At 49.9% G+C, this 22,400-nt stretch overlaps 1 protein-coding gene across 3 annotated transcripts in view; it reads right to left on the reverse strand.

Moving 5' to 3' along the window:
* The window catches only part of LOC116945751 (solute carrier family 12 member 3-like), a 30,026-nt gene extending 8,415 nt beyond the window's left edge, over positions 1-21,611 (reverse strand). For 2 of the 3 annotated variants that reach the window (XM_032960267.2, XM_032960265.2), the window contains exons 1-19: positions 21,091-21,611; positions 20,308-20,442; positions 19,565-19,640; positions 18,272-18,367; positions 16,148-16,287; positions 15,034-15,144; positions 14,154-14,265; positions 13,348-13,472; positions 12,273-12,357; positions 11,440-11,774; positions 10,036-10,143; positions 8,802-8,925; positions 6,762-6,863; positions 6,079-6,234; positions 5,068-5,167; positions 4,333-4,444; positions 3,234-3,368; positions 2,565-2,671; positions 2,123-2,205 (exon numbers count right to left, since the gene is read on the reverse strand). In XM_032960267.2, the coding sequence (XP_032816158.2) occupies positions 2,123-2,205; positions 2,565-2,671; positions 3,234-3,368; positions 4,333-4,444; positions 5,068-5,167; positions 6,079-6,234; positions 6,762-6,863; positions 8,802-8,925; positions 10,036-10,143; positions 11,440-11,774; positions 12,273-12,357; positions 13,348-13,472; positions 14,154-14,265; positions 15,034-15,144; positions 16,148-16,287; positions 18,272-18,367; positions 19,565-19,640; positions 20,308-20,442; positions 21,091-21,360 (2,512 nt within the window). In that variant the 5' untranslated portion in view covers positions 21,361-21,611. The remainder of the gene's footprint in view (positions 1-2,122; positions 2,206-2,564; positions 2,672-3,233; positions 3,369-4,332; positions 4,445-5,067; positions 5,168-6,078; positions 6,235-6,761; positions 6,864-8,801; positions 8,926-10,035; positions 10,144-11,439; positions 11,775-12,272; positions 12,358-13,347; positions 13,473-14,153; positions 14,266-15,033; positions 15,145-16,147; positions 16,288-18,271; positions 18,368-19,564; positions 19,641-20,307; positions 20,443-21,090) is intronic. The other variant, XM_032960264.2, reaches the window with a different exon arrangement.
* Positions 21,612-22,400: the final 789 nt, after the last annotated feature.

Below are 22,400 nucleotides of genomic sequence, written 5' to 3' on the forward strand. Positions count from 1 at the left end.
CGCCTCCTCCCACGGGATCCTCGGGCAGTGTGCATCCAGCCGAGGTGTTGCTACCGCTTGTCTAAGTCCTGGCATCTCGCGGGAATGCGCGATAACTATTGACTCCTGTGAGTCACCAGGACTTTAAAATAAGCGTTCCGTCAGCCGTGGCTAACATCAGTGGCGAGTGACGTTCACGAATGCGCACTAACTGAAACATACACTCGAGAATGTCCCCACTTTTCGATTGAAAGCTTTCGTGACTCCAGGGATTCATCTTCTGGGTTCTTTCGGTGACTTTACCGAAATAACCCAGAAGAAAAATGTCCCCACTATTGTGTGCTTTCTGAAAGAAGCACTGCCTGATATTGTCTCTACGACCAAGCCATCCGATGCGTTTCCCGGTCTGATGCTCCCAGCACGCGGAGCGAAACCTCGAGTACACACGAATGACACGCGGTTTAATCCCGAAACCACGGACATCGACACCGCGTGGTATACAACCCTAGCAAACATCGTGGCACCACCGCTAAAACCTTCGCGGATGCATCGAAACATTTGTCACGGTCCTCACAAGCAAACTGTCCAGGCATGTATAGGTTCGTATGGTTACCCTAGCGCGTAGGGTTTTTCAGCTGATGTTATGATTCATAAATGGTGTTTGAGTTAGGCCACATCATGATCTGGGAAAATTCGACTTCCTGGATGTTGGTCAGAATCTTTTAAGTTTCTCCTAACAATGCTTGGCATAGTTTTAAGTGAAAAGCATCACAAATTTGAGCCTGAAGTCGCTCCAAAGCTAAGACCATAAGCAGACAAGACGCACAGAGGTTACAAAAGCCAGAATCATTGCTCCCAAGAGATGGATTGCTCAAGCAACGCCGTGAAAATCATTCGGCAGAAATCAGCAATGCACCATTCCTGAAATAAGCGATTGACCCCAGGTTAAGAGTTCAAATCCCGGCCAAGGCCTACTCAGCCCATCATCAGTCTGAAATAAATATAAACAAGCACCATTTGGAGGAGAATCAATTAGAGGTCATTGAATGGGATCAACTGGTCCCTAGCATATGATTGTGGAATTTACATCACTGCCTCTGGGTCACCAAGGGAGTTGAGTGCTGCCCTCAATACTAATTAGAGCAGAATGGACACTGCCCTTTGACGTGAATATGCAGATGATCCTAATTGCACAACCGGTGGAAAAGAAATGCGCGGAAGGGTCAAGGTACAGCCCTGCAATTGCTTACTCGCGTGACTGCTGGTGGAAGGGCTTCCACCTTAGGGAGCTCGAGAGGGCCCCTCTGATAGGTATACTGGCCTATTTTACTGGCCAAAGGCCTTCAATGCCTCATTTGGTTGATGGATTTCTTGGTATTGCTTTCTCATTGCTAAAGAGAGAGGAGAGTTCATTATAGTATTGCTGTACCTCTGAATATTTATTTCGAACTTTAGATGGAGTATTTCCCATATTCAAATGTTTTTTTTTTATCAACGATGACTTGCACATCCCAACGTGACTGTCCGATTGCGGTGTGTAACTGTCGACATAAATCGCTTCAATGTGTTTGAGAACCTCAAATGCATTGCGAAATATTTTGTAGCTTAAAATGACCTTGGTATACAGTCTACACAAGGATGATAAGCCACGTTGTCTAAAAACAGCTCTTAAGGAAACTGGATTGCTATAAGATGAGCACATGTGCAAATAAATGAACACCGAGCAATTTAGCCATCTGATGCATTCTCGGTTCGTGCCACGCATTGTTCGGCATGATGTCCGACGTTTCATTCCACGTGCTGGGAGCTTTTTGAGGAACCGAAGTTAAAAGATGTCGCGTATCTCATCGCTAAATTTGGCTGTGAGAATTGTGCCGCAACTCACGGACGAGGCTGAACCAATGACGTTTGGGGCGATTAAACGCTCGTACGCCACGTGACAAATTCATTTGTTTTAGCTATGTCGGGGGGTGGACGGTCTTACATCGCCAATTTGGCCAGATCATTACGTGGCCCAACACAAAAGTGTATCACGTATCAGCATTATCCGGTGGTCGGTGCAAGCTGAGAGTACAAGAACACGTATCCCCCCCCCCCCCCTTCTTACTCCACGGCTCCTCGGGTTTGTGCCGTGGTCACTTACCGTGAGTCTCGGGCATGCTGGTGATGTCGATGCCCTCCTTGACTCGCAGGATGCCCAGGGACATGTTCAAGTCGAACACGTCGCTGTGGAAACACGAGGGTGCAATCACGGCGTCGCCGCGTCAGCAGCAGCAGCTGGAAGAACCGGTGAGCAGAGCCGGATCGGTGTTCACCAACATGGACTACAGCACCTTGGCAGGTTAAGTAATGATGAGCAATTCAACAAAATAATTTCCTTTTGGGATTTCCCATCCGTGATAGCCATGGGCCATCCATTGTCGTACTGCATATGGTACGTGTACTTGGGCCAGGCAGGCGTCTCCAGATATTGCCAGCAGTGCCGCAAGTTGGGGCCCCTCACTGGACTTTTTGGCGACCGCAGGCAGGCGCACCGTGGCGTGTTTCCTAATGTCCCATGGGCAGCGCGAATGAGCAGCACTCACTGGATGATTTGGATGTAGTGGTGCATGTTAATGGGCTCCTCCTCCTGCCACATGTTCTTGAAGCCCATGATGAGGATGTTGGGGCACAGCTTCCCAATACCGGTGCTCTGCGGGGCAAAAACAACGGCAGCCGTCACTCGTGGTTTAATACATTTGCTCTCGGATTTTAAACTAACGTCATAAGAGTGAGTGGTTTCCTTCCGCATATGAGCATGGGATTGCAACACACAGCAGCAATCATCGGCCCCACCTGATGCCAGAGCAATGCCCGCATGGCAGGTGAGGTGCTGAGTCAGCCTGTGCTGCAAAGGGGACAACTGCCCCTGGAGTGTGGGGAGAGGTGGTGGGGTCCTGTCAAAAACGTGTTGAGGAGATGAGACGAGACGAAAGTTGTTTGTCGCGTGTCAAGCGCTACGAGACGCCCCGGCGTAAAGGAGGGCAGTTCGATTGAAAAACAAATTGCCATCGGTGTCATTGACGGGCACTGGATTGGCCCATGTGCCAGTGACACCGGAGGGCCTGAGTGCACAGTCAAAACAGGGGGATGCCTATTCCATAACAGGAGGGACGCTAACATGCACCACAGATGCTTTCCCTCGCCGTAATCGCTGACCGAAGCCGACGTGTGTTGGCCACACGGGCCGTGCGGAGCGCTCGCTTGTGTCGGACCTGCAGCAGGCCGAAGGCTCCGTCCTGCATGTTGGTGGCGACGAACCCCGTGTAGAAGGCGTTCACCTTGCGCCTGTGCAGCCACTCGTTGTGCTTGCTCTCCAGCAGCTCCTTCACCTTCTCGCCCTTGGGACCCTGCGATGAGGCGAGACGCAGGTGCACGGCCGGCGCGAGGCCTGGGTAAGGGCGCGGGCTAGCACACGACATCGACACCTATTTGACCCCTTTTCCCGTGCTGATGCAGTGCGCCGTACGTAATCAGTTTTGACGTACGCGTCCGTCATCGGAACGGAATCGGAAGTAAAAGGGCATGGGGAACGGCGTCCTCCACAGTTTTGACGCCAGCTATCGTACAGCGTGGTGGTCGTGTCGCTACGGTTCTCTGCGGTGAGTACGATGTCTTTAAAAACGGCGGCGCTATGCCTCTATAATAAAATTAACGCTGAACCGCTTGCTCGTTCCGAGATCCAGAGGCCTTAATAGAGTTGTAATATTCGTCGTTTTATTGTTTGGTAATTACAGTGTTGCAAGATACACTATGATGATTACGACTTTAATAAAGTATTGTAAATGGGTAATGGCTTGTACATAATATTATATATAAACCCGTACATTGAACGGCCTCATTGTAAATTTGTGTAGATTGCATATTTGTGGTATATATGTATGTTGAACTACTTTAAAAACGGCGGCGCTATGCCTCTCTAATAAAATTAACGCTGAACCGCTTGCTCGTTCCGAGATCCAGAGGCCTTAATAGAGTTGTAATATTCGTCGTTTTATTGTTTGGTAATTACAGTGTTGCAAGATACACTATGATGATTACGACTTTAATAAAGTATTGTAAATGGGTAATGGCTTGTACATAATATTATATATAAACCCGTACATTGAACGGCCTCATTGTAAATTTGTGTAGATTGCATATTTGTGGTATATATGTATGTTGAACTACTTTCGCACCCTACATCGTCAACCGTGCAGCAATCGGAGGATATCAGTGGTGCCACGAATGGCACAGACCCAACTCCTTTGCCAACTGGGTAATTTTCACTGCTGTGATGCAGGAGACCAGGAAAAATGAAGCGTCCTCGCTTACCACGAGGATGTTGCCGCAGACCATGAGGCCGATGTCCTTGGTGAAGGTGCCCACAAAGTCGACCAGCGCCGGCCGCAGGTTTGGAGGCCCCGTTAGCACCAGGCAGTTGGGCCTGCAGGAAGCGGTTGGGTCACAGGGTTCGTCAAGGGACGGTGCAAACTCGCGAAGGCAGTGCTCGTGCGCACAAAGTGGATTCTAGCCGTAGATGGATAAAGAACCGCCGGCAGTAACTCGCTGTCTCAGCCTCTCTTCTTTCTGAGGTTGGTCAACAACAACAACAACAACAGCAAGAATCAACTAGAGGTTGTCAACCCCCGAGATAATAATTCTACCGTAGGAATGAGGAATTTCCACTCCTGGCTCGGGACCACCGATGCTGATGAGCACTGCTGAGCATTCATTTGAGAGCAGAAGGGGCAGACTTCGACCTCAAGAATCGGTTGACCATCACCAGCACAGCCGGCTGGGGAATTTAAGGGGGGAGGCATTTAGGGGGCCTTGGTGCTCTGTGCAGATTTGGGGCGCGACTCACGCTGAACACGCAGGAGGCCTCTACAACAGGAGATTAGAAGGGCCGAAATCACAGTCCTGGAGTTAAGGTGGATGAAGGCGACCCTTAACACACAGACGAGCGAAACCAATGACTATGATGATTCCTCAGTACTGGAATGGTTTAAGGTAGCCGGTATGACGATGAAGGCGCAGACACAGAAATCCCCTTTGGTGTGCTGTCACCTGTAATTTTTGACGTGGTACAGCTCCCGGTCCAGAGTGAGGTTCGTGTAGAGTGCAGTATTGAAGCTCATGGCCTGCATCGATGAACCCCAGTTCACGTCTGCAAAGAGGGACCAAAGAAGTTGTTGGTATCTGGAGGCGTCCAGTTAAACTGCCAGCTGTCGACACATGGTTGGGTTAACATGCAGTGCTATTCACAAACCATTGGTATCTCCTTGCTCAATTGAGTCTCGCCATAGCATGCAGTCTGACTTTTCACAAAGTAGTAGCCATTTTATTCACCCTGGAGAGATTATGCGTTGAGTGAACTCCCAACCATATTTTTTAATTCACAACATTCCGATTGTGACACAGCCACTTCTTCACAGACTGGGCCTCGTCGTATCAATGTGGAATTGTCATCACTGGCTAGGGTTCACGAACGTCGATGAACGCTTCCCAATGCTCATTCGATCGTTCGATTATGGAGACACATTTGACTCTGAGCAATTTTAGGTTTTCATAAGCGAGGTCAGATGGCCCTGCGGCTCGGAGGTTAGAGTGTCGAGCTAGCACCGCTGAGATCATGGCTTTGAGTCCCGTCGGCTGTCTGTGATTAAAATAGAATTCTCAAGTGTAGTGAGCTGCTGACTTGAGGCCAGTCATCAACGACTGCACAAAAAATAACCCCGTCGCATAAAATGTTCTTCCGCACTTAATCTGGATAAATGCCAGCTCCTATGTCAGAGCAGGTGAGAAAGTACTATTATCCCCCCCCCCCCCCCCCATTTTGTGGACCAGAGTTTACTTTAAGGGATCTCAGAGGTAGCTCTGTTGTATCCACTTTGTGTGGGCCAGAGAGTTGCACCGCTGCATGCGAGATCCCGAATGGATTCTTCATCACATAACGCGACACCGTTTGAAGCAACTGGTATAGAAATTGGGGGGGGGGGGGGGGGAGGGTAAATACAAAGGTGACGTTGCAAGTGTCGAGAGGCAACGTGTGAAGGGAACGCTGGCGCGTATTGACACCTGGCCTGCGGTAGGTGACGTAAAGGTAGAGGATGATCCACATGCCGAAGGCGATGATGGCGCCCCACCACAGCAGCAGGAACATCACGATCACGTTGAGCACCGCGCCGATGAAGGACACCGCTGGGTGGTAGAACTTGAAGTCGGGGCGCCATCCTGCGCGCGGGACAAACGACGCTCCGTGAGCCTCGGCTTGGCCCCCAAGAGCACTCACCCCCCCCAACGTTGTGAAAGGATAAACTGTGCCCGCAATCTTTGGCTTTGCTTGGGGAGCAGCAGCGCAGTGATTGGGGCACTGCGCGGCGATCGCGGGTAACTAGGTCCAACCCCCTGCCATGGGTAACGTCCGTTTTAAACATGCCCTGGGCAAACTTGGAATCAATTATAATTACAGTTACAGCAACACTGCGAGCTAAAATTTTAATTACCCTCCTGTGATCACGACGCATTGTGAATTATATAAATAACTACAATTTTAATAGACCCGGACATCCTACAGCGTAAAGTAAAGGTAAAAGTGCAACCCTGGAAATCACTTGCTCACACCAGCTGTTGGTTAAAGGGCCCTCCTCGAGAGGGGAGCTCCACAGAGCTCATCGAGAGAGACATTGAATGCAGGAGCCGTTGTGCGGCGAGTTGCATGCCCTCCACATCGATTGGCATTTGCATCAACTCCGTCTCACCGGGAGTTTTGATGAAGGAGGCGTGGAAGCAGCTGAAGTTGAGGATGGTGTAGGAGATGATGAAAAAGCAGGAGATGATGGGCGCGATGATATTCAACTCGGCTGCAGAAAAATACGAACGGCATCAAATGGAGCTTCACTGTGGGATTGATGAGAATTATCCTCCCGTGTTCATGGTAATAAACACTCTGCATCACTCGACGTGGACAGAAACAAATGATTACCCAGTTTGCAACGTGATACCAAATTATGTTGATCAATGTTTCTGATCTCTTTTTTGACAAAAAATGTAAAAATGTCACGGCATATTGAATGCCATGAACTACGTAGACAGCTCCAGACATATAGCTGCCACGAGTCTCCTGATCATTGGATCTCTATATTCTACAGCGCTTATATCGCACGTGCTGTCAATTACACAATAACTGATTACAGCCAGTGATGGATTATCCCTAGGAGCAAAAGTAGCTACGTATGTACAGTATATTCTTGGGTCTTTCGGTAAAGTCACGTAGATAAGTTCAGAGAAATTTTGATTTAAAGCTTTCGTGACTGCAGTAATTCATATTCTTTATTGTTTTATATATTTTATTATTTTATTGTTTCCCTTCAACGTGACTTTGCGAAAGAGCTAAGAATATAGGCTCAGAGTAGGTCTGAAATGGGTGTAGACCCTTGGGCTACACCCATTTCAAACCTTTAAAACAGCCTGCCTCAGCAACTTTCCCGCCTTTTTTTCTGATGACGATTGCTTTTGTTGCGATCGAAACGTCGTAGTTTTTTGTTATTTTCTTTTAACCTATCTATGTGACTTTACCGAAAGACCCAAGAATATTAATTCCTGCAGTCACGAAAGCTTTATGTCAAGATTTAGATACATACGCTACGGGCCCCGCACTTTCAAGGACCCCGCGCTAAACGCTTTCAAGCTATCAATTCTGGTTCAGTGATTCTACACTTGCTCTATTACTATAGTACTATACCGCATTCGACTTTTACGAACGACTGGGTGTTTAAGGATAGCGATTTGTCGTATTATCTGGCTGTATAGCAAATGAAAAAATACAATTGCTTTACTATGCAAGTAAAAAATATGTTTTAATATTCATCTGTTTCTTTTTTATTTAGGGCCCCTTTATAATGTATGCTACAGTCCCCGCACTAGCTTAATCCGGCACTGATTACAGGGACTGCAAATATTATAACGCCATTTAACCGCCACCATCAGCTACTCGAGAAAATGTTTTGCAAAGCACTGATGTAGTGGGTAATCGGTATTTATTTACCATTATTCTAAACGGGAATGAAACATTTAAGAACATTAACTGAACAGCGATAATCATGAAGTAATACTATTGTGGATCTTGCATCGTACGATTAATCGCAGGATCGCATCACAGCAATCGCATTGCAGACAATGCTGCCACTGCCATCATTTCCGCTGGCTTGTAGCAACGATACTCAAGTTGAAAAATTTCAGCAATGCCACTTCTTACGGTTCATTATATTATTGTGCAATTGCATTGGTGAAAAGAGAAAATACTAAATCAATGGCTTGTGTAAAGCAGAAGACACCAATGACTACCAATGGTGTGACACATGTCCACGCCTGTTTAAATCACCACGCATCTATTTTTAAAGTTGCTTTAACTGAATTTTACGACGAATGTTTATTTTTTAAAGTAATTTGCCGAAACCAACTTTTTAATAATGGAATTATTCTTTGAGCTGCAGTGAAACCACTCAGTATATCGATTAGATGTTTTAATGTCTAATGTGGCTATTGTTCACAATTTGCACCCACATTTTTAAAATTGTATTTTATGATTATTTGTGCGTGTGCACCGTTTTTTAAATATATTTTAGTTATGTAATGTGGTTGTTTTTCCTCAAATTGCTATTTGTGTAATTGTTGTACTTTATATGATACTACTTTTATCATTTTGGTGACCTGGGTGAATAAAATAACATTCCTCGTCTCTCTCTCTCTCTGAGTTCTAACGCAGTTAAACAAAATAAACTTTAAAGTGATAAACTTACCAATTATGATGAAGCAAATGGAAATTAAGTAGGCAAGCAGGTAGCCAAACAGGGGCTCCTGGTTGCGACCAAAGCCCTTGCCAAAGATGCTGATTCCAGGGTAAATGTTGTCCCTGGCCACTCCCTGAGAAGGTGGTGGGGGGGGCGGGCGGGGAGATAATCAAGTGCCACGCAAACAAACGAAACGCGCGTCAACTCAAAGTAAAGAAGCAACTCCACACTCGTAGAGAGCATGTGGCAGCGGGGGCAGCAGTGCGGCAGACATCCAATGCCGTGTGGCACTCTGCTTCTGTGCTCTCAAGCACGCAAACTCCCCCGCCCGCCTTCACCAACGCGCACTGACCGACGAGGCTCGGGCAGTGACGTCACAAGGGGTTGCGGGCGGGCGGGCGGGGGGGACCGCACCGCGTGCCACCATCAGAGGGAGTGACACCAAAATTACTGTCTATAACATTTTTTTGTGCAGTGTTTCAGCAGAATTTTTTTTATATATATAAAAAAAAATATCCCTGTAGTTTTAGTTATAACAACAACATTTTTCGTAAGCCCTGCTTACATGTACCGTATCAATATACCTACAAGGCTAAAACTCTAATTTACTTTTTGAGCCTTCGAATGCGCTCCGGTCAGAGCCGCCATTGTTACCCGACTGCAGTGACGCTTCGAGTCACGTGGTTTCGTCTGCACGCGCCACAAGCACGCGCTGTTGTGTTCGTCGCTGCTCGTGTTTTTATAGTCGCTGATTTAGTCAAATTTTCTGGTGTTTTAGCTACAATATTGTGGCAATTAGTATTTGTGAACCTATATCAATTACTTTTTAGAGAATTACGTAGTAATTTAATGAAATATTGTAATTTAAAGGTGTAATTTTTAATTTTGCTAGTTGTTTACGTCACCACTATTTGCCATTACAATCAGTGACATACGCGAATTACCCTTTACGAGTAACATTAGTACAAAAAACATTACTAAGGATTCTATATGGTCTTGTGCGGGCAGAGGTCCATGGGTGGTGACACCGTGAGTTACCGCACTGGGTGACAACAACCCTAGTGACGCCACTGGGCTCGAGGTCTGGTCAGATAATCCCCTGCGGCACCACACGGCGTGGGAGTTGGGGTGCGGCCCTCATCCAGCAGTGGATTGGCAACGTTTTGAACAGCGGATGCCGCGGTGCCCGGTGGGGGGAATCGCAGGGGTCAGGCATCGCGTGAACCCCCGGGCACGGCCTCACCTGGAAGCACTTGGGCGCGCTGATGAGATTGGCGAGCGCGGAGGAGAGAGCCGCCCCGAAAATGCCGGCGTAGATGAGCGGAGCCCAGGCGGACACCATCGCCATCACCTTGGGGGCGGCACGGAGGCAGCGGTTGTGGCCCAAGGGAGAGCGGCGCTGACATCAACCGCGCTCCCCTCTCTCGCTCCGCGGCACCGCCAGCTCACGTCGCTCGTGTAGACGACGCGTAGAGGCGGGGAGGGTTTATCAACGGGTTTTATTTAATTTCGCTTGTGTTTGTCGTGGTCAAATCTTGCCATCAAAAGTTAGTCTACTTGCTGTTGTCAAATCGATTGAAAAATTTGCACACGTACTCAGATCCGATGACAATGCATGCCCGTATGAAAATCGGCATCAATTCATCAATTGCCTCCTTTCAAGCAATTACAATTTTTGTATGGACGGCTTATTCATTATATATTTTTGTGTAGGTCAAAAACGCCGCGGTCCCTAAACTGTGGAATCGGTTCGCACACAAAGCAGGCGCCGCGTGTCTCAGGCGTCTATGACGTACTTCTCGACCGCGAGTTAAACGAAGTTGTTAATAAAAACCCGTTGTTTTAAAAAAAAAACTTTTTTTAAGGAGTTTATTTGCTGCGTGGAAATTGGTCAGCCGCATGGATTGCAGGCGATCGGCACGAACCAAACCCGCGCAGTGCGAGGTGGAAACCTATACAGGGTGTTTCAAAAAATGTTAACACTTCCGAGAATTTGCAACAACACCACGAGAAATGTTGTGCCGCCTCCGGGCTCTGGAGACCACCTGGAGAAGATTCCAGGCACGCGTTGACAACGATGGCGAACAAGTGGAAACGTCGTACTCGGATTGTAAATGTTGTGGCTTGGCTCTCCAACACACCGGTGTGCTGCTGTACTAGTGACGAATCGGCCACGTTCTGTTTACGTGACAACCCTTGCTAGTTGGCTGTGTCGGGTGGTGGCGGGTTTTAACGACACATTTATATATTTACGCGATCTAGCCCAAAAAAAAAAACCTCTATTATGGAAGTGGAGACTCTTTGAATTTTTGAAGCTATTAGCATAGATTTGTTATCAATTTACAGTTTATTATCCATCATTTTTCCATTAAAAACGATAGTGCCATGTAACTTCTAACATTGCTTTGAGGCACCCTGTATTTGCTGTAATTGTTTTGACAGTTGCTGAGCGCAGTGGGCCCAAAGTCCCCCAATCGTCAAGTGGCCAGCAACAAACGGCGCTCTCATCAAACTCGTAAATATCAGGATATTCACGCCGGAGGAATCCGATGAGCGCCAAAGCTCTTCCCCACCCCCACAGATGATGTCCAAACGGATAACGGAGAGCAGGTGAATCCTCCCATCGGAAACAAAACGCATCCGGCACCTGGTAGTTGTTGACGAAGCCGAAGGTGCAGGGTGACGTTGTGTCGGGCCTGAAGAGGCTGCAGGCAGTGAAGTTCCAGCCCAGCTCGCAGGCCAGCTTGCTGCTGCCGTTGCACACGTGCACGGACGCCGCGGTGGCGGAGGAGGAGGCGGAGGAGGCGAAGAGCGTGGCGACGGTGGTGCTCACGGTCACGTTGCTCGTCGCGAAGCTGCCCAGGGGGCTCAGCGTGGTGCTGCCGTTGGCGATCGGCAGGCTGGAGTTGGTGGCGTTGACGGAGGGCACCCAGGCGAAGGAGTCGGAGAGGAGGCCCGAGGCGTCGCGCAGCATCACCGCGCCTGCGACCAAAGCCACCGCCACGGTTTTGAATTTTTTTTTAAATAGCGAGTTATTATTGCCATTGTTGCGCTTGTGTAACCCAGCAAAGTCGTGTTGAGTCACGAGAAAAATAATATTTTTTTTTTGGTCAGGAAGGGGTCCTGCCAGGTTTTGGCAGCAGGAGGCAATGTTGCTCTATCCCCAGTTGAATGATTTGCAGGCGCGTTAATGTTTCAGCATTGCTACGTTTGGCCAATACCGGTCAAATTGTGCATGACGGCAGGGGCTGGAGGAGGGGGGGGGGGTTAGCTCTGGGAGGAAACTGGAGAGCCCGGAGCAAACCCCCCACGCAGAACAGGAGGATAACGTAGAAACTGCACGCAGAAAGGTGCCCCGGGTTAGGGAATCAAACCCAGGGCCAGCTTGCTGCGATGCAAGGATGTCAACCACTGCGCCACACCGTACCGTATGGGGGACCCCGTGATGCGCGTTGTGCCAAAAGCTGGGGAGCCACTCACCGATGGTCGTGTTGATGATGAGGTAGGACAAAGCCGTTGTCAGGATAGCCAGAAGCGTCCCCTTGGGAATGGCAGAGGCTGGGTCCTTCACGATAAGATTCGCACAAAACCACACCGTGAGCGGCGCTGCATTGGAGTGTGGCTGTTCTCAGGCACCACGCCACGTTATGAGTCTGACTCGGCGTGGACGACCGCACAACGTCTCACACCCGGGCCCCGTTGGGCACCGACGTATAGGCGGATGTGTGATCGGATGTGACCATTGAAAACGACCGATGTCCCGCATTACGCACACACTGCACTGCGTGTGTAAGCGGTTAAGCGGTCAGGGCAGACACGTGACGGTCGGGTATGCGACGTTGGCACTGTGCTGCAGAATTACTTCCCTTCGGTTATTCGCTGTTCAATAATCTCAGGCTCTTAGATTGGCAGCACGAGTGAAACTATATACGAGTGACGAATGTTCATCGCGTCGCAATATGAGCGGACGATACACTCCCTTTCCATATCTGCCCCTTCACATACAAAGCACGAGGTTTGTTTTTTGTTTACATGCCATCAGTCACACGGCCTTCTGAGAGGGACATTTTTGAGCTGCGTTTTGTTTAATATGAGCAAACTCGAGACAAGTTTTTGACATTCGGTGGATTCTCCAAATTGCCACCTTGGGTGGTGACGTGGGGTACCGAGCATCAGCGCTCGCGCGATCGCCGCCTGCTCCGGAGAGTCACGGTTCAGTTCCCGAGGCCGTCCTGATTAATCACTGCGGCTGTATTATCCGCAGTAATATTACGTGCTTCAAAGTGGACGCTCAAGATCCCCCTCGCGTCGTACGCAACGGCAGGCCATTGTGTACTGGCTTGGCGGTCCACATTTGCAGAATTTCGCGAAAAATACACACTGCAAGTGAATCAAATCGGGCTTACACACAAGAGTAACAATCATCGCTCCCTACTGGCAGACTAATGCCCCAGCTGTCGCCCGGTTATAGAATATACACTCGAAACTTGAACCTGATTATGTGTAACGTGCGCTTGTGCCGATAGACGGGCGAGCTGGCTGCAGAGTCCGTTACCTTGAGGTCTCCGCAGATATTGGCCCCAGCGAGTATGCCCGTGACGGCCGGGAAGAACACTCCAAACAGGCGGAAGAACTCCGTATTGCGAAACACCGGAGTGAAATTCTCGGCGAAAATCTTTGCTGGAAGTGACATAAGCACAAATGTGGCTGTTAGTTTTAGAACGCGCGGCAAATTCACAAAGTCAAATCCGTTGCGCGACTTTGGCGCGTAAAAATTCACAAAGTCCAGTCTGTTGCACGATTTTGGATATTAATAACGTTGAATAAATACCACAACTTCTAAGGTGCAGCCCTGCCCCCTTTAATGTGTCTCTGTGTGTGTATATAAAACAGCAAACACAACTCCAGCAGGGAGTGATATCTAAACTGATCCAAGATGCCCCCGTCACAAATCCACATTGACGAATGTAGCGGAGAAGCTTTCATCCAGCAGTGGATAGGCAACGGCCGACGGTGATGACGACGATGTGATTGAGGACCGCAGTCTACGCGGTTGCACGTTGCCGTTACATACCCGTCAACCCCTTATCAGTGCCCTACCTTGTTACAGACACGTTCAGACCTTATTGGTCACCCCGTGCCCCGTATAAATCTCAACGTTCATCCTACAAAGTCGCATTACGAGGGAGAAAGACAAACAAATAGACAAAAAAAATGTGTTTGCCCCTATTGAAACGGCTGTACGCCGTATGGATCTGAAAACTCAATTTCCTCGTACAAGAATACTACGGGGTAAAACCGTACGTGTTCACAGGCTGCTCGGCTGCCCTTCTCCCCCTTTTATTTATTTCCCTCGCTCACCGTTGTAGTTGAAGAATCCCTTGGACATCTTCTCTGGCGTCGCGGGAATAACGGTGCCGAGGAGGTAGTTGAGCAGCGAGATGATGATCAGGACGAAGAAGATGAGCTGGGCCTGGTGGGTGACGCGTACCGTGAGAAACCCCTCGTCCCTCGCACGACGTTAAAGATCCCCCCCCCCCCCAGCGCCCGGCCCACTACCCCTGCCACCGATGCCATGCACAAGAGTCAGACCATATATATCCTCCCCCCTTTCCAACCCAGAACGCGAAGGGAGAGGACGAATAAACCGGCATAGCGATACAAAAATCAGGGCCGGCCCTGGCGTGAGCCATGCGTCGGCCAATGTCCCGTTGGCACCACCCACGACCAAGTTCACTCTCCATAGCGAGCGCTCTTGGTCGCTGCAATAAGGGGCCATCCATTTAGTACGTTACGCATGGAGGGTGGAGGGGGGTTAACCCAAATGCGTACGCTTGCGTATGGGGGACCTACTGACAATCTATGTACGCATAGGAAGCGGGGGGGTGGGGGGTGAAGCCTCGATAGTAATTTGTCTACATTGACCTTCAAATCAGTTAGATAGTCCGGCGGTGGACTATCTGTTTGTGTGAACACGTTAATATTATTCATCCTTGATCGTTTCTGCGTGGATTAAATATCGGCCGTTCTATAGGATTCGGCGGGGGATAGGTTGCATCAATCGTACGTACGAAGGTGGGGGGCGGGGGGGTTTAAAAACTACGCGTGCGTACAGGGAATGGAGGGGGGGAGAGGTCAAGTTTTGACAGATTTTTGCGAACCTACTAAATGGATGGCCCCTAAGTAAATTAAAATCCCATGTGACCGGCCAAATGGCTGTGACCGAGGTCAGGGGGCGAACCTTGTTCTCCCACGCGAGTCCGGCCATGGCGATGCCCAGCAGGAAGGTGACCGTGATGACGCCGATGATTCGGATGTCGTTCACCTTGTCCACCATGATGAGGTTCGAGGCCTGACGCGCGCGTACACGGCAAACAGCGTTAAACACGAGAGACAAAGATCTCACCCCCCGTATAGCCTGAACAGACTGTTGGGGCAAGTGCTGTTAGCGAGCACCCTATGAAGGCCGGCACGGCACACGATGGAGTGGGTGGCCAACAAACCACGCCCGACCGCCTTTGTCTCCCCAGTGGCGCTGGTTTGTTTTGTTTTGTTACACAGTGCACCACCAGGTACTCATTTGAGGCTGAGACGACCTCGGACCGTGAGCTGGAATCGAACTCGGGTGACCGGGTTCGTAATCGCGCTAATCGCTACACTCCCGCTGCCCACCAGTTAAACACGTGCACACGTACCCGTGTGATCACACAGGTGATCACACGGGTATGTGTTATAGGTGCAGTACACGCTGTGTGTGTGTGTTATAGGTGCAGTACACGCTGTCTGTGTTATAGGTGCAGTGTAAGCTGTGTGTGTGTGTGTGTTATATGTGCAGTACACGCTGTGTGTGTTATATGTGCAGTACACGCTGTGTGTGTGTTGTAGGTGCAGTACACGCTGTGTGTGTGTGTGTTATAGGTGCAGTACACGCTGTCTGTGTGTTATAGGTGCAGTACACGCTGTGTGTGTGTGTTATAGGTGCAGTACACGCTGTCTGTGTGTGTTATAGGTGCAGTACACGCTGTGTGTGTGTTATATGTGCAGTACACGCTGTGTGTGTGTTATAGGTGCAGTACACGCTGCACCTATAACACGAGATTGTAGATGAGATTGTAGACGAGATTGTAGATGAGATTGTAGACGAGATTGTAGACGAGATTTGGGCGACCCGAACCCGAGCCGCGTGTGCAGAGAGGGGCAACAAACCGCACGAGGCGCACGGTTGGCTACGTACGGCGCGAAAGAAGTTCAACATACGAGGCACGCAGCCTCGCGCCCTGTGAATCAGAAGCACACGAGAGTTCTGGGGGTGGCCGGCACCGCGCAGTGGGGGGGGTTCGTGGGGGGCTCCTCACGTGCAAGATGTCGCGCAGGGTCTCGGCGAAGCCCACGGTGTGCATGGCGATGCCCACGGCCGCCGCGAACGAGTAGAGGATCCCGAAGGGGGCACCCAACTCGTACCCCAGGGTGCGTGACACCATGAAGTAGGTCCCACCTGGGCACAACGCCGTCCAGACACCCACGGGTCAACCGGGCAGCCGCCGTGGCAGCGCGCGCGCTCCGCCACGCCGTGACGATCCACTCCGTCGCCCAGAGCCTTCTGCGCTCTCGCTTCGTCGCCCACTGGTGCGACACCACCTCCTCCTAGTCTCTCTGCTATCGCTGTTGCTGGCGCGAGATGTGTGTGCCCGTGTGTGCGTGCGCGCGCGCACGTGTGTGTGCGTCTTCATTTTGCTTCTGATTCACAGGACGCGAGCTGCGTGTCTCGTTATGTATATTGAACTTCTTTCGCACCGCACGTAGACAACCGTGCACCTCGTGTGGTCGTTACCCTTCTCTGCACACGCGGCTAACTTGACTGAAACAGCTTGTATTGCACCTATAACACACACAGCAGCTTGGACTGCACCTATAACACACACACACACTGCTTCTACTGCACCTAGAACACACACTGCTTGTACTGCACATAGAACACACACACACTGCTTGTATTGCACCTATAACACACACGGCAGCTTGGACTGCACCTAGAACACACACACACACTGCTTGTACTGCACCTAGAACACACACACACACTGCTTCTACTGCACATAGAACACACACACACACTGCTTGTATTGCACCTATAACACACACAGCAGCTTGGGCTGCACCTATAACACACACACACACTGCTTCTACTGCACCTATAACACACACTGCTTGTACTGCACATAGAACACACACACACTGCTTGTATTGCACCTATAACACACACGGCAGCTTGGACTGCACCTAGAACACACACACTGCTTGTACTGCACCTATAACACACACTGCTTGTACTGCACATAGAACAGACACACACACTGCTTGTACTGCACCTAGAACACACACACTCGCTACCCTCGCTGTCGCTGGATCAGAACTCGTTGTGTTCTCACTCCAGGGCGTGTGGTTAACCGGTGGGGTTCGGAAGATGATTCGGCACTACTGGCGATGGGGAGGCATGTGCCCTATTGTGGGGTGGTCGCGATATGCTGACCCAAAGAGCAATAGGCTGCCTTCTGAGTTTCGTTGGTTAAGTTTCGTTCATAGTTTAGTTTTCATTTATTTGGTATAGCCCTGTGAGCCATTCGGCTCTTGAATCGGGTGCAACCGCAACAAACAAAAAAACAAAAACATGAACAACAAAACATCTTAAAGTGACTTTGTGTGACTGTGCAAACAGAAAATCCAGGAAAAAAACATCAAAATATTCCTGAAATAGCACCGTACACCAACGCTGTGTGCAAAAATCCCAGTGGGATGCAAGTCAAACAACAACAACAAGAAAACTTAGATTAAGGCCATCAGTCTAACTCTGTACTACAATAAATCAAAACATGGCCAAACCAAAAAACTTTTAGAAATCACCTAAATAAAGCCATAAATGCAATGTAACAGTGATCATAGGAACTGTGCCCGATTTCTTTTTTACAATAAACTACATAAATAACATGTAACACCAAGCCCTAGAGCCACAGCTGGCTGCATGAGTCACTCCATTTTGGTAACGACTTGAATCACCAATAAGATTATTTTTGTTGTTGTTTACGAGTCGTGTAAACGTTTTGCATTTCGGATTTTTTAATCGTCAAATTTGATTTCGTTAACCAACATTTTGCGTATCATTTGCATTCTTCTTCGTTTGTTTAGTCTCGTTTGTGCTTTATTGTTTGTTACACGAGCCAATAGAAATCACTTGAACATAATTCAGATACACGTAACAATGATTCATCATTAGACGTATCATTCGATGATGCATGCAGCGTAAGAACATATTTGTATGAATTAACCGTTACGTATCAATTGTTTTACTTCGACACTGTTCAATGAAGTGTTTCACCACCATCATTATCATCACAATCGCCATCATTAGCCACGAATTATGCACTGCGAATGCGTTAAGAGTCCTAAGATTATCGGTCGTGGGTGGGAAAGTGTCACCTCACCTCGGGCCACTTTTCCGTTGTTGGAAATAGCGGAGATGGAAAGGCCAGAAATGGAGGTGATGATGACGGCCACGAGCACGATGACCCACGTCAGCCCTGCAGAGACCACGGCAGGCAGGCAGGGCAGGGCAGCGTCAACATGACTCCACTCCGCTCAATAAATACGCGGACAATTGAGTCTCCTTCGCAACGCCCCGTCGTTCGACATGGACAACAAACAAAACGCGTTCCTCGCACATGCCATCAGCCGGGAGTGCTTCATTTCAGCAAGGCAAATGATCTCGGGGCCGGTTTTGGCACGCAGCGTCTCATCAGCAGGGTTGGGTTTTGCTCGGATCTATGCCGGTGAGCTGCGGGACTTCGAGGCAAGGACCATTACGCTATGGGGTCCGGTTTCCGACGCAACTTTGTGCCGTCATACACGACTCAACATGGTCATTCGTTAGCGAATTTGTGGAGAATGCAACAAGTAAGATAGCGCGCAGATAAAACGACTGCACGGAGATTCGCTCGTGTAGCGGCCACCCGCAATAGCGTTAATGGATATGTTTTCATGCATTTGATAACAACAACAACAAAAAAGATCATCATTAGACCTCCTTTGCCAGTAACAAAATGTAATAATAGGGGTTTTCCCCTTTTTTCTGGCAACAAAACTGAAACCTTTTTACAAGGATTCATGTCTGCATTAACCACAATACCTGCAGTCAAAATGCAAACAAAAAAATATACTATGATAATATGATGATACATTGTCCTTGAAACTGATTGGTCCACACCAAGGGACGGCTTTCTTTTGAGCCTCGACCCAATTGGTGCTCGACCACATGACGCCAGAAGGTTTTGTAAACGTTCGTAAGAAAAAAAAAACCCAACGATCTTTAGACACGGCATTGCCGTGATTCGGTGTCACCTGTGGAAAGAGCGCCATGGTGTCAAGATTTCGACTACTTTGCCTCCTTATACAGGAGGGCATAGGTTCGATCCCAACCCTGACGCATGTATATTTGTGGATTTTTTTTTCTTCTCCGGGTCCTCCGGTTTTTCCCTCCACATTTAGAAACGTGCGTTTTAGAGTATTTGGCTGCGAATACATTTCCACCAGATAAGCCACTGCGTTGACCTTACATCCGTGGCCAGGTAGCTTCTGAAAAAAAGAGCTCTATATATATAGCTCAGTGGGCCTTAACCTGGTAAAATATAACAAAAAAAGTTAACAGTTTATAAGAGCGAACTCCCCACCACCACCACCACCGCCGCCGCCGCCGTTGCCAGGAGGCGATGACTCCTTACCAATCCCAGCCTGAGCGGTGATCCAGGGCAGGCGCAGGTACATAAGGACTCCCCAGATGTTCACTATCACCCGCATCTGCACCGAGACAGAAAACGTTGCCAAAAGTGTTACGGGGGCATCGTCGGCCGCGTTGTCCGCTGCTCAGAGTTCACTGCTGGAAGGAAGGAACCTGCGCTAAGGCTGCCGTATGACGGCAGAGAGGTCATGGTGGGCACTCCGTGAATTTGGCGCCACTGAGAACCAGTACTTGAGATATCCAGTCAAGCCTAACGAAGCTCGCAAATCCGTCGCGATCTGTGCCATTTATAATTGTATACTTTTCTGCTATTTCGCATTTGCGAGACACTTCGCAGCCCCCTGCGAAACAATTCGCGAAATTACTGTGAACGCGCATTTATTTCATCTCGTGAAAACAGAAAGGACAGATAGTTTTCCTTACCATGATAAAGTTGTTAAGCGAGGCAGGGCAAAGTTGACCAATGCTGAAGATTGCGGCCGGTAAAGGCGCAGCCCCGAAATTGCTTGCTCCCTAAAGGGAACACTGCCCCCCCCCATAACCGCAAATATGCCAATTCGAATCGGGCATTGAAAACGAATTTATTTCTAGAACTGCTCTTTTGTGTTTAGCTCGTTGTCCTTTCCCCGCACATCCAATGAGCGCGGTTGGCTACGTACGGCGCGAAAGAAGTTCAACACACATTCATGCAGCATCACCACCACCGCCACCACCGCCGCCACTCACCATAACGCCACGGAACCAGCCAAAGAGAACGGGTTCCGGCGGTTTGACTTCCTCCACCGGCTCCCCGTCGGGAAGGTCTTCCAGCACGGCATCCCCGTACACATGATGCAGGGTTGACGGCACTGCCGATGGATCCTGCACAGCGCACACACCGAAGACAAAAGATCCCGCCCCCCCCGCATCGCCTTAGCCAGAATGTTGGGGCTATTCGCGAGCACCTATGAAGGCCGGCACTGCCCACGAGGGATTGGGTGGCCACAACCACGCCCGGCCGCCTTTGTCTCCCTGGTCGAATCGACCTGGGGGGAGGCCTTGCCACGCATTGCACGCGCACGCATGAGGCTGCGTGGTGTAGCGCTGTGCATGCAGCCACCCCAGTTTAAAGTGTGAGTTGGATTCCCGGCCAACATCGGTGTCGAGTGATATCTGAACCGGTTGTGCCCCCCACCCCCACCACGCCCTTCAACGGCTCGCATTGACCAACGTGGTGAAGTATGGTCAGACAACTCCAGCAGCGGAGTAACAGAGCGCTGGAGGTCACGAGCGTTGTTTTTTCGACTGTGCACTTTAACACAAGACCCGAAATATCGCACGCTCCGTGTTAAGAACACACGCGCAGGGAATCAACAAAACTAAACAACGGCAGGATTCTCGTTTCTCGCGTTTGGTTTATCAGCATTGTGAACGCATAACATACGACTCCTGGCGTGTCCACTGCTGGATGAAGGCACCACCACACCGGGTGTGGGTGGGGGTGGAGTGGGTGAGACCGCGTGTGCCTACCTTCACGTAGGTGGCGTGCAGGTCGTAGATGGTTGCTCGCGCCGCCTTCTTGCCGTGGATGGTGCCCGTGCGGCAGTAGTAGTTGTAGTTGGGCACCGGGTCCAGGGTGTTGTGGCCGAACGTGCGCGAGTAGTAGGTGTTGGTGTGCGTGTCCGTGTACGCGTAGTTTTCGTGGGCGCCGCCGCCGCCGCCGTCTTCCCTGGGTTGCACTTGGAAGCGGCCGTTCCCGTGTCCGTTGGCAGACGGAGCCGCCTCCGAGATTTCCTCCATGGTCCCTTGGCTGATGAGCGAGTGAGCGAGGGAGCGAGCGAGGGAGGGAGCGAGCGAGGGAGGTTTCCTGCTGTGACCCTTACACGGCCGTCACGCACGCGGCGTCTCGCTTCGCGAGAGCCGGCGGCGCGAATGTTGCCCGCGCGCTCGCGGATCTGCTCCGGCTGCGACTTGGCGCGCTCGAAAATACCGAACCCCGAGCGAAAGCCGCGGCTGCGAGAGCGACTTCCAAACTGGAGACGTAAACAAAGTTTCGGCCCGTTACTTTATAGGGCCGAGGGTACGCCGCGAGAGACTGCGTAATTCGTGCGTATTTTCGTGCTCGATCCTGATCCCGCCGGAACGAACCCCCCCCCCCCCTCTCCCCCCCCCCCTGCGCGGAAAGCCACGGCGGGGGTGGGAGGGGGGTACCTGCGGAGATGACATCTCGAGATTGGCGGCCCCTCGCGGCTCACGGACTGCTGTTGCTGCTGTTGCTGCTGGAGAGTCGCGAAGGCAGCGCGCAGCGCGCAGAGAGCCCCTCGCTGTGCATCCACCACCACGACCACCACCACCGCACACTGAAGGTCAGACTAGATGAAGGGCGAGCGGGGGTGGGGGAGTTTGGAGTATTTCAGTGTTATAAAGGATATAGACGCTATTGCGACGCATTCTTGCCCGTGTTTCCCGGACACGTATTAACATACAGTGAGGGAAAAAAAGTGTTTGATCCCCTGCTGATTTTGTACGTTTGCCCACTGACAAAGAAATGATCAGTCTATAATTTTAATGGTAGGTTTGTTTGAACAGACAGAATAACAACAAAAAATCCCGAAAAAAGCATGTCAAAAATTTTATAAATTGATTTGCATTTTAATGAGGGAAATAAGTATTTGACCCCTCTGCAAAACATGACTTAGTACTTGGTGGCAAAACCCTTGTTGGCAATCACAGAGGTCAGACGTTTCTTGTTGTTGGCCACCAGGTTTGCACACATCTCAGGAGGTATTTTGTCCCATTCCTCTTTGCAGATCTTCTCCAAGTCATTAAGGTTTCGAGGG

Source organism: Petromyzon marinus, chromosome 25 (genome assembly GCF_048934315.1).
Source record: "Petromyzon marinus isolate PM22_M1 ecotype Great Lakes invasive population chromosome 25, UKy_Petmar_22M1.pri1.0, whole genome shotgun sequence".
Classification (NCBI taxonomy): domain Eukaryota; kingdom Metazoa; phylum Chordata; class Hyperoartia; order Petromyzontiformes; family Petromyzontidae; genus Petromyzon; species Petromyzon marinus.